The sequence below is a fragment of the Saccoglossus kowalevskii genome, chromosome 21 (assembly GCF_978046115.1).
Source record: "Saccoglossus kowalevskii chromosome 21, keSacKowa6.1, whole genome shotgun sequence".
Taxonomy (NCBI): domain Eukaryota; kingdom Metazoa; phylum Hemichordata; class Enteropneusta; family Harrimaniidae; genus Saccoglossus; species Saccoglossus kowalevskii.
Genome location: NC_140661.1, coordinates 14,508,596 through 14,519,900, shown reverse-complemented (window position 1 = coordinate 14,519,900; position 11,305 = coordinate 14,508,596). Strand labels below are relative to the sequence as shown.

At 33.7% G+C, this 11,305-nt stretch overlaps 1 protein-coding gene and 1 long non-coding RNA gene across 2 annotated transcripts in view; both read right to left on the bottom strand.

Moving 5' to 3' along the window:
• Positions 1-11,305, bottom strand: part of LOC100374813 (uncharacterized) — a 92,364-nt gene that overhangs the window by 25,422 nt on the left and 55,637 nt on the right. Inside the window, 4 exon segments of the mRNA XM_085494868.1 lie at positions 295-531; positions 970-1,227; positions 2,345-2,539; positions 3,186-3,365. Of these exon segments, the coding sequence (XP_085350994.1) occupies positions 295-531; positions 970-1,227; positions 2,345-2,539; positions 3,186-3,365 (870 nt within the window).
• Positions 7,450-8,425, bottom strand: LOC146729649 (uncharacterized). The gene is made up of 2 exons (XR_014927997.1): positions 7,973-8,425; positions 7,450-7,694 (listed from the first exon to the last, which is right to left on the bottom strand). It is a non-coding gene; the product is annotated as an uncharacterized LOC146729649 (long non-coding RNA).

Below are 11,305 nucleotides of genomic sequence, written 5' to 3'. Positions count from 1 at the left end.
AAAATATTCCAAAAAAAAAACAACTATAAGTCCTTGAACAGTGACTGATAAAATGGGAAGGTTTTGTTTTTTTACAGCAAATGAAGTGTTTATAGAGTTCAGGTTGGGGGAGCAGAGGAACTCTTTCCAAAACATTGAGAAAGTGGGAGTGAGATTGATCAATTTTTGCTCTTCTAGCAACAACTGATTCATACTATGTACTGTATAACCTTTTGTAATTATTGAATTTTACTCTGAAAACTCAATTGATTATTCAAAGCTTTAAAACATAATAGAGTATTAAATGCATATTACCTACAACGCTGACAGTTGTATTGCATATGGCTTGATTGCCTGCGTCATCTGTAGCTGTCTGTATGATAACGTAGTCATCCCACTCATAGACTAATCTACCACGTGTTCTGTCAGAACGGACAGTGACACCAACGTTGTCTGCGAACACAGCGTCAGGACAGTTTAGTTCAGCGGGCATTATTTTGGATTCTATCAAATGTGTAGAATTGCAGGAGACAACGCTGGGTGGTTCTTCATCTGAAAAGCATTAAAGACGAATTCGATTTTTATGAAAAATTGAAATTAAAACTCATGTTTTATGATATTTTTTTTTCTGGGTTTCATTTCGAAAACCCACAAACTCCATTGCGATGTTTAAATTTCGCAATGAAGATTAAATATCGTATATACTAAATTCATACAAATAATGAGTAATAAGAACACTTAACTAATCAAAGAAACCATAAAGTACATCGAACAATGTTACAACATAAGAAATACATGTACATTACCGGCATAAATAAACAACATATGCCATATTCTTACATATTGTAAATTGTCTTACTATTCACGGATAGTTTTATGTCTGCTCAACTATGTAAAAACTTTATTAATGTCACATTATCTTTACGGTATTAATAAAGAATTCTATTTTATTCTATTCTATATTAATTAAAAGTTGATTTAAAAGCCTACCAACAACTTCAATAAAGAAACTGCAGACTGTTTTAAGACCAGTTGGATCTTCCGCTGTGTAGAAAAAGAAGGTCCTGCCTGGGCCAAGTTCAACTGGTGGCACTATTCCATTCTGTGACGTTAATAGCACTTCACCTGAGTTATCAGTTGCTATCGGTATTTCCCATGATGCATTAATTGTTGCAGAGCCAAATGGGAGCACAAGAGGGTCTACAGTACTGGGTGGACAAGTATCACCAAAACGTGGTTGCGCAATATCTGTGGATAGACCAATAAGTTTATTACACTCTTTATATTATTACAGTGAAACCTGATTGAAAATATTGTACAGACTACCAACATATTCAGTTTATTGAATTTTTTAACAGATAAGTTGACGGAGACGTAAATGGGAAAAGTGGTCAGTTTCACAGATGACTATCCGGTGTTCAGCAGGTTTGGTCCAAAAAAGTTAACTTTAAATAAACACCTGGTTTGAAAAATTCATTTGCAGGAACGAATGCACATACATTATGGAACAAACTCAGCTTTATATGGAACGACAAATTCTATTCATGGCAAGGGCAGTCATAAGAGTGATGTTGTCTTGTCAGTTCATATTTAAATACGAAATGTATAATACATTTCAGTGTAAAGCCATCAAGAGCAATTAACAGTCAAGTATTCGTTTTATTCTATAATACGAGTCACATGCACAACATGAACATACTTATAGCGCTGTTGTCTTACATACATGTTTGAATATGGGTTTTGCAATCAGTTCATATTTCTATACGAAATGTATATACATTCCAGTGTAAAGCCAACAAGAGCAATTAACAGTCAAGTATTCGTTTTATTTTATAATACGAGTCACATGCACAACATAAACATACTTATAGTGCTGTTGTCTTACATACATGTTTGAATATGGGTTTTGCAATCAGTTCATATTTCTATACGAAATGTATAATACATTCCAGTGTAGCCATCAAGAGCAATTAACAGTCAAGTATTCGTTTTATTTTATAATACGAGTCACATGCACAACATGAACATACTTATAGCGCTGTTGTCTTACATACATGTTTGAATATGGGTTTTGCAATCAGTTCATATTTCTATACGAAATGTATAATAAATTCCAGTGTAAAGCCAACAAGAGCAATTAACAGTCAAGTATTCGTTTTATTTTATAATACGAGTCACATGCACAACATGAACATACTTATAGCGCTGTTGTCTTACATACATGTTTGAATATGGGTTTTGCAATCAGTTCATATTTCTATACGAAATGTATACATTCCAGTGTATAGCCATCAAGAGCAATTAACAGTCAAGCATTCGTTTTATTTTATAATACGAGTCACATGCACAACATGAACATACTCACCTGTACAATTAGACATACTGATATCATGTGACCATATACCACCATTACTACATGTTGTTTGTTGGATGCCATCAAGTTCAAATCCCGCATAACAGTACAGATTACACACAGTACCATAGAGTACAGGACCCAAAGTACATTCCAATGGACTTAGCACTCCGTATGCAGGGGTGGACAGCGTTGGACACATTATAGCTGTAATAAAGCATAGCTAACATTGGTATACTGTAAAACATGTCTTTTTCGCGAATTTAGCGAGAGAACTAATTCGCTAATTCAAGATGTCGCTAATGATTTTATTATAAATTCAAAATGGCCGCCAAACAACGTCTTTTTTCTCTACACACACTTTGTAAACAACACACAAAAAAACGTACTGACATGATAGATACACTTTATTGAAAAGTAAATTAACACAAAAAAATAAACGTATTCATTGTGGTCAATATTTCAATGAAAATAAATAAATGAAGTGATACTGATATATTATTACGGAAATTAATAGTACTTTTAGTAGTAATTTTTGAGTCCCAATATAAAAGGTCAATGTTCTGAATATAACGCAGCAACGATACCCGCTTTTTTCAAATCCCATTTGAATCATTTCTCATCATTGAGAACAGAATCAAATTACACTGCTCATTCGTTTTGGCGCTCGACAGACAAGTATTGTGAAAACAGAAAATCAACAATGACAAGAGAGATTCGCTAAATCAACATTTCGCTATCACGACATTTTACCACAATTCGCTAAAATTGCATGTCACTTTTTCAACATGTTTTACTGTATATTCAAATATTACCACTAATTATAAACGATCTCACAGTAATGTGTACAGACCTTGACATAATGGTGCCACTCCTTGCCAGGCACCGTCAATTCCACAAACCAAATCTGTAGATCCTATCAGGTTATATCCGATGAAACACTGGAAGTGAGTCACAGATCCGTGACTGTTGCCGCAACTCTGGGATTCAATCACTCCATTAGCTGGACTTGATAATGGCGGACACGCAACAACTAATTATTAAGAAAATCACAATATAATCAAACCGAAAAAAAACATCATTCTGCAGTTTTATGTTTACTATACTAAATTTACTCTATTAGTTGCGCATGGACTTATGTAAATTACAGAGAACAGCGTCCGGATAACTTTCGGAAATTCCGTCGCGTTTCGGAAAGATTTAATTTTCACAACTTTTGAATATTTATTCATACTTTTAGGCTAGTGAGGAGGTTATAATAATTTTTCATTTCACTTTAACTCTGTTTTTTTCACCCCTCAGACCCCTTTGAAAAGTCACTTCTGGCCATTGTAATGGCCACTTTTTTTTTAATGGCCAGAATACCAACCAGAAATTTTTTAATGGTCAAAATATTGGCCAGTATTTTCAAACTGGTAGTTATAATGACCACTATTTTTACACTGGTCAGAATAATAGTAATTTTTTATTTAATGATGGAGTGGGTGACAATCTATTTTTTTAATGGGTATTATAATGATCATTTTATTTTTCATTACATGAATAAAATGGTCATTTTTTTTTTCATGTCACAGATATACCCGGTAATGGCACATGGGGATTGACAGCTCTCCTCTTTTTCCTCACTCGCTTCAGTTTGCTTCAATTTTAAGCCAGTACAATTGTAGGTAAACGTAAAATACAAGATTTTGAAAAATTTGAAATATGGAATTATATATCTTGAAAAAATATGACGTTTTGGGTTAATTTGTTTTTAAAATCACAACAAATCATGCACTTGATACTGTTGACTTAATAATATATAGTATAATGCAATAGGTTATTATTGAACATAGAAGATGACCCGTTTTCAAAATTCGGCCTAGACCCTTATCACGGGCGCTAACGAAGTGTGTGCAAACATTGAGCCCAGGCTAATCACCCAAAATACCATTGTACTTGATGTCCATTTGAAAATTTAACTATTATATTCATAACTATTCTTATTCATAACTATACTAAACTTGACAATCAATACAAGCACATTCTGTGACATTATTCTTGAGATAAAAATGGACTGACAATGAGACTCTGTACTACATCTTGTTCTTATAAAGGCAATATCCAGCATTTTAATACCTTGAACAAACAAACAAACAAGACATTCACTACTGAACCTTTGAAAAGTGTGCAACCCCAAAAATACTCAGCAACTGACTTTCCACCAAAAAAAGTCACATAAACAGCTGGTTACTCCAAAAAGTCACATAAACAGCGAGTTATTAATCCGAAAAAAGAGCCTGTCTTTATGAGTGGGGTTAAGCTCAAACATAAACAAAATTCCCATTTTAATAATGACAAAAAACTAAAGTTTAGTCTTCAAATACACCCAAACTATAACATTTTAAATTGAAACTTTTCATAACATGTGTTATAAACTGTAGAAGTTTATGTTGAAGGGTTGATGGAAGGTGATTTTAAAGTGGCTAAGACACAGTCAACTAAAAAATACCCATGATGCTCTGCTTTATTTTTATATTTTGCTATTTTCTCTATTATGAATGGTTTAATGTGATATGAAAATTATCTGTGAAAATATTCCACGACTACTGCATGTGTACAAAACTGGGTTGGGTGGTTCAGTAAGTTATATGGGGGAGGGGGTCTAGCATAGAGCTCCATGTGTGTAGCGCTAGCTGACTTAGCAGTGAATGGCATGTTTTTTTGTTCACGGTATTATAATGCTGGACAATAATAGTGTTCATGCTACATGAAGTACTGGCTAAGATTTTAGCTGATGTTTGCATTTTGACTAGACCCAATTGCATCCATGCATTGGGAGGGCCAGTCCTTAGCACGGGGGCTAAGGGGCGCTGTTTACGAACGCAAAATTTCTGCTGCTGACATGTTTCATTCTAATTTATGAAGCGAAGTGCACTGGAACACGAGCGTAGACAGATCGACTTATTTGGATGCACAGGAACAGTATATAACGGCGTTACAGAATGCAGAGTTTTATTAGTGCATGTCGTAGACAGCGAACCAAATTGGCGTTGTTGTATGCTCTACTACAGCGACCCAATCAGTGTGGAAGCGTGTACGGAGTAATTAATGACTGGTGGGATACTAGTAGACGACTTCCCCAGAAGTCGAAGATATGGTGTTTCGCATGCGCACGCATGCCGTTTTGGGGTGTAACGTAAATTGCACATGTGATATTGCTTTTGAGTGTACCAATCAACATCACAAAAATTCCCTTCTAACAACTATCAGCAAACTAGTATCGGAAGCACCACAATGGTTTAAAAAAAAAACAATTGAAAAAACTGGTGATGATATTAATAAAAAAAATAAGCATTATAAATCAATAAAACATGGAAAAGGAATGAAAAAAAAAATATTAAGGGAGAGAAATATATGGTGGTTGTTTTGATAATTTGTGGTTGGTTTATTTTGGTTAACAGTGTAGTTATGGCACTGTACCATTGCTGTTTAATTGTTTGTTCATAATTGCTGCCTCCCTTGGGAAACAAGTTTGGGTGTTCTTAGCCAGTGCAGAGACCCTCAACACTGTGGCCTGTGCTATAACTGTTGGGCCCTCCTGTGAGTGAACACAAGTGGGTATAGCTGATATGCAAACATTTGGGATTCACTTATATCTTAGCCTGTACTTGGTCAAAGTCCCTCTTATGACTATGACTTGGTGTAGCCTGAAACCAGACTACTGTGGATTAGTGATGTTTTGTAATGGATTACCTCCCTGATGAGTACATTTAAATAACAATGGAAACTAGCATATCACTGGCAACACATATAAGGATTTTGACAAATTTTCACCGTTTTGTATGAAACTATTTTCACAACAACATTAATGTTTTACAATAAATTATATCAAACATATGTATAATTTAGTAGTATTAAAACTTTTTAAGTTTTTTTGAATTAAGAATGCACCAATCTTACTAGGAATCTATTCAAATCTAACCCTTAGTATGCTAATTTAATAATGGCTCATCAAAGGTATTGAATTACTGAACACACATCTTTGCATAGTTTCCAAAACTAAAATATTATTTCATGCTCTGGCCCCTCTCATGTAACAGTTTAAGAATACGTACATTATTTAAAATCATTTTAAAAATGCGACTGGAATGTCCAGGCCCAAACTTCTGCTGCTGCAACATCCGTCCATTCTTGCATATACATGCAATTGTTTCTCTGAGATTCTGCATGCAACCAGTTTATTTTTTGAACTGAATAACAGATTCCTAGAAGTTTATTTTGACATTTCCAAATAACACTATATATAATTTAACAATTTCAGGAATAGATTAGATTGCTTGCTATTCCATTAGAAACTCTTACTTCCAAGTGTGATTTTCAACAAGCGTTCATATGTTTAGCTAACCAAAGGGAAACAAAAGCATAGTGACAGGAAGTCAACACAGCAGAAAGTATGACAAAGGTTTACACTTCAAAAATGACTGGAAAGTAAATAATTTATAACCAAAGACCATCTATGCATAAACAACTAAAGATCTGGGAGGTACAGCTTTGCAAAGTAAAAAAGTCATATGGGGGGAGGGGGGTTAAAACATTGCTTCAAACACAGTCCCTCTATCGCTGTGCTTCAAAACATCATCTTAATTATTCAGCTCAGTGTACAAACACATAAAGTACAGAAATTGGATAATTAATGAAAACATTAGACAAAACAAGAATATGTAAGCAATATTAAAAGTATGCCATGTTTTGTTTTGTTTTTGAAAAATCATGATGTAGTGCACAGCCATACAGACTGTTTTAGTGGATAATAATATTTTAGGTTTGCAATGTCATACTCCTCCAGATATTCATCAAGTTTTCTTGAGAGGCGATTAGCTTAAGGAGGGGGCTGTGCAAAATGTTTTTTCTCCTCTTTGTTTTTGTGCTATTCTTTTTCTAGTGTAAAATATTTTTTCTCAAAGATGTAGGCGTGTCAAATTTGTTCATGTTTTTGATCTCTACAGGATTTTTTCAATAATATTTTCCTGTTAATTATTATTAAGAAGATGAAAGATTGTGGAGTGAGTGTGGGTGTGTACAAAAGGGTCAGCAAGAAGAACTATATAAGATAGCTGAAAATCATGAAATACCAGTTGAAAGATGTCACTTTTATTTGAGGGAAAACATAAAAAAAGGAATGTACAGTAACTCTACACACTTGGAACTTTCAAAATCTGTGTGCAAATGTAAAACTGATAAACATGCAAATGCTAAACCATTGCATCCATCAATACTGGTTAAACTTTTTTTTCCCCTTAACGTCACGTCCATAAATTCTGGTTCTTCAACTTCTTACGTTCCATTTATATAGTATTTCCTTTTTTTAAATTGTCATTATCTGCAAAAAATAATTCAGATTGCTATTAGCTTACAATGACCAGTTTTTAATTAAGACACTTTGTAATCAATTTTGGAAACAAAAATTTGTGGTGTCTGTGTATTCTGGCATATTTCTGTCTTCACAAATAACAATGTGGATAAAATGACATCTTGTGATATGTCAATTTTTCCCCTATGCAACTCAGATATACTTCCAAAAAGATGATACCCGGTACATTCTGATTGAAAAAATATAAATATCAAATAAAACAGAATAACATCAAATTGTTTCCTAACCGAATATATTAAGGGGTTGTGCCATATATACACACAGTTCATCTCTTGAGAGACTAGGACAGTACACAGTCCCTCTGTGGACAGTACATTGCTGTACTTGGGAACCTAATTTCTGAGAACAATAGGGGGATTTAACTTCCTACAAGAGACAAAAGAATGTTATGTAACAATGCAGCTGCATGATTTTGTCTTTCAAAGTAGGAAGTTGTGTACATACAAAATTATAGAGTCCCTCCACAATGGGAATGCCACCATGCATGTACAACTTCATCGATCCCCAGGTACTTTCACAAAATAAATAATTGTATTATAATTATGATCCAATACAATACCATATTTGCTCTAAAATTACATTTGTGGATACTAAATCATGAAAATATTACATATTTCGACCGTTGAAGATCCCTGTAATTTACCTAAGCGCATGTGCTGCTAATAGAGTAATTATGTTAAGTGTAATATTGTTTCTATATTTTTTTTTCAAAATCAAAAAAATGCTATTAAAAATATAAAAACAGTTTAGTTTGAAAAGTGAAATAATGGTATTCGGATGGTTATGATTTAAGCATGACCTTAGAAAACAGGGTCATGCAACTTCTGTCTGAGACAATGTGCAATGTGGGTTATAACCTCCTGTATAATCTCATTAATACATATACATGTACCTAGAAGATTTATACATCTGAAACAGTTTTTACTAGTATTCCCATTAGTCAGTGTATAACAAGTGCACTATGCTATATCTGTTCTAAATATGATGAAAAATCCACTTGTTATAATGACACAAATTTTCTTGGTCATTGTTTACTTTTAGGCAGTTTTGTTTCCTTGCAGAGAAAACTTACCATTTTTGTTTCCCTTTCCTGATTTCATAGTGGAATAAAAATTGTTAATTTTTAGTTTCACTCGCATCAATAGAATGGACTTGGCTATTCAAGTTTTGATAAAATTTAATTTTTCTGATTATATTCCAACCACAAAATTGTCTCATTTTGTGTAGCTACACCCTGGCAGCCATGTTTGGCTTATGAAATAGAAAAAGATGTAACAGTGGTGTTGACATAGCTTTATTATCAGTTTCTCTAAGGTGTTAATTTGGGTAGAGGATTATAACTAAGGTTACATGAAAGGGGTAGCCACAGTAGTATGTCCCTGTTCTCTAAGGTCTATGATTTAAGTAATGTTATACATGTATAGACTAAATATTGTTTTGTCCCAGTTGAGCCAGAGTACCCATGATCAATTTGGCTGACCCAGAAACGCCCAGGACATTTACTGACTGCATATTACACCTTCATTATATTTTGTTTAAGTCTCGCCCATTTGCCCCCTGTATCTTCAATAGTAGTGTTCATGCTACACAAAGTACAGGCTAAGATTTAAGCTAATCTCATATGTTTGAGTTCATGCACAGAAGGAAACAATGGTTAGCACGGGGTAAGGAACGCCCAAACTTATTAAGAATAGGCAAAATCTTCAGAAATTTTAACTATGAGTGCTCAGTAAGAGTAACTAGGAAAGTTAGTTCTACAGTTATAAAACAATACCAAAGCAAATTCAGAAAGTGCAAATTGCAGAATAACAGGAAGTAGCACAGTCTCATCATCGGTACATTTTTTCTTGAGTCAATCTCTCTATATGTGTTAGCGTTGATTGTCATGCAGGAAATGGCACACCAAAATAAAAAGTTATGAATATAGTAGTAAATCTCCTAAATGAACATTAAATACAATGGTTTTTTTAGCCGAGCTAAGCGTTCATGCATATTTTGTTTTGCCTGTGCTAAGGCTTTGGACTGATCAGATTTACTCTGTACCTAGTATTTCTTAGCCTGTATTCATGCACATTTTTTTAGCACAGGGTAACGTATTGGACATTTGCTAAAGAGCTCTACGTGAATGCTACAAATAAGTGTCTTCTGTTTATTCCTACTTTAGGTGCATACATTCAGGTTCACTTCCCTTTTATATTGATCTCTACAACTCATTCAAATCAAATTGGGCTCAAAGATGAGCAAAGAATATTAGATTCAATTGAAATTTAGTTTAAATCCATGCTAAATTAAAAGTTATTTTGAGTATGAGTTTTACTTTTTTCTTTTGTGCGCAAAGAAAAATGAACTGTTGCACACTGTAGGCATATATCATCTATACTAGTTTACAGGAAAAAGGGATTCTGTATGGTATTTGATGTTATGGGCATAATATATACATGTATAGTTAATACATGATTACTAAATTAGATTTCCCAGTGTACAGTACACTATTGCTGGTATTGTCTGAAGAGAAAAAAAAAACAATATACATAGTCTTCGAAAATTTAAAAAAACAAACATTTTGCAGTCAGTTAAATTATTTTATTAAAATAATTTGAAAACATTGCCATGAATGGAAACAAATTTACGTTGATGTTTTTTTGCAGATTTCAGAAGTTGGAAATAACCTTTGTTTATACTTTTCTTGTATTAACAAACATAGGAGCTAATCCTCATTAACACCTACTTGAGCTTGTTGTTTGACAATTATGAATAATAATGAAGCATTACTTACACAGTGTGCCATGACTGAACAAAAACGAAAGCCCCAAAAGACTATCCTGCTACATAAACAACAACAAAAGTATCTAATATTGTATTGAAGTCATTGTAAAATGGTAAAATAATTACAAATTCATACCTTGATGTGCCAGTTGCAGTACTGCAATCGTCCTATGATTCAACACCATCTAAATACTCCGCAGGTTATGCAGTCCACCAGCAGTCACTGGCATCAGCGTTACTATGAAATTTCACTGGGGATCGAGGCAATATTCGCGAAATTTCATTTAAGTGTACTTGCAAGCTTCAGTAAAACTTGGGAAAAATAAATTCCCACACGTATATTGAGCTCACACGAGGTAGCAGGCTGTTTTCTGGGCCATTATATTTAGAGACATGAACAAAAATACTGGTCATTTTATGTATGTAATGAAAAATAAAATGACCATTATACTGCCCATCAAAAAAAAATGTTCATCAACTCCATCATTTAAAAAGCAATTGTAATTATTCTGACCAGTATAAAAAACATGGGTCATTAAAACCGCCATTTTAAAAACACTGGTAAATATTTTGGCCACTTAAAAAATTCTGGTCAATACTCTGGCCATTAAGAAAATAGTGGCCATTATAATGGCCAGAAGTGACTTTTTAAAGGGGTCTGAGGGGTGTAAAAACAGTGTTAAAGTGAAATGAAGAATTATTATAACCTTCTCACTAACCTAAAAGCACAAATAAATATTCAAAAGTTTTGAAAATTAAAACTTTCCGAAACGCGACGGAATTTCCGAAAGTAA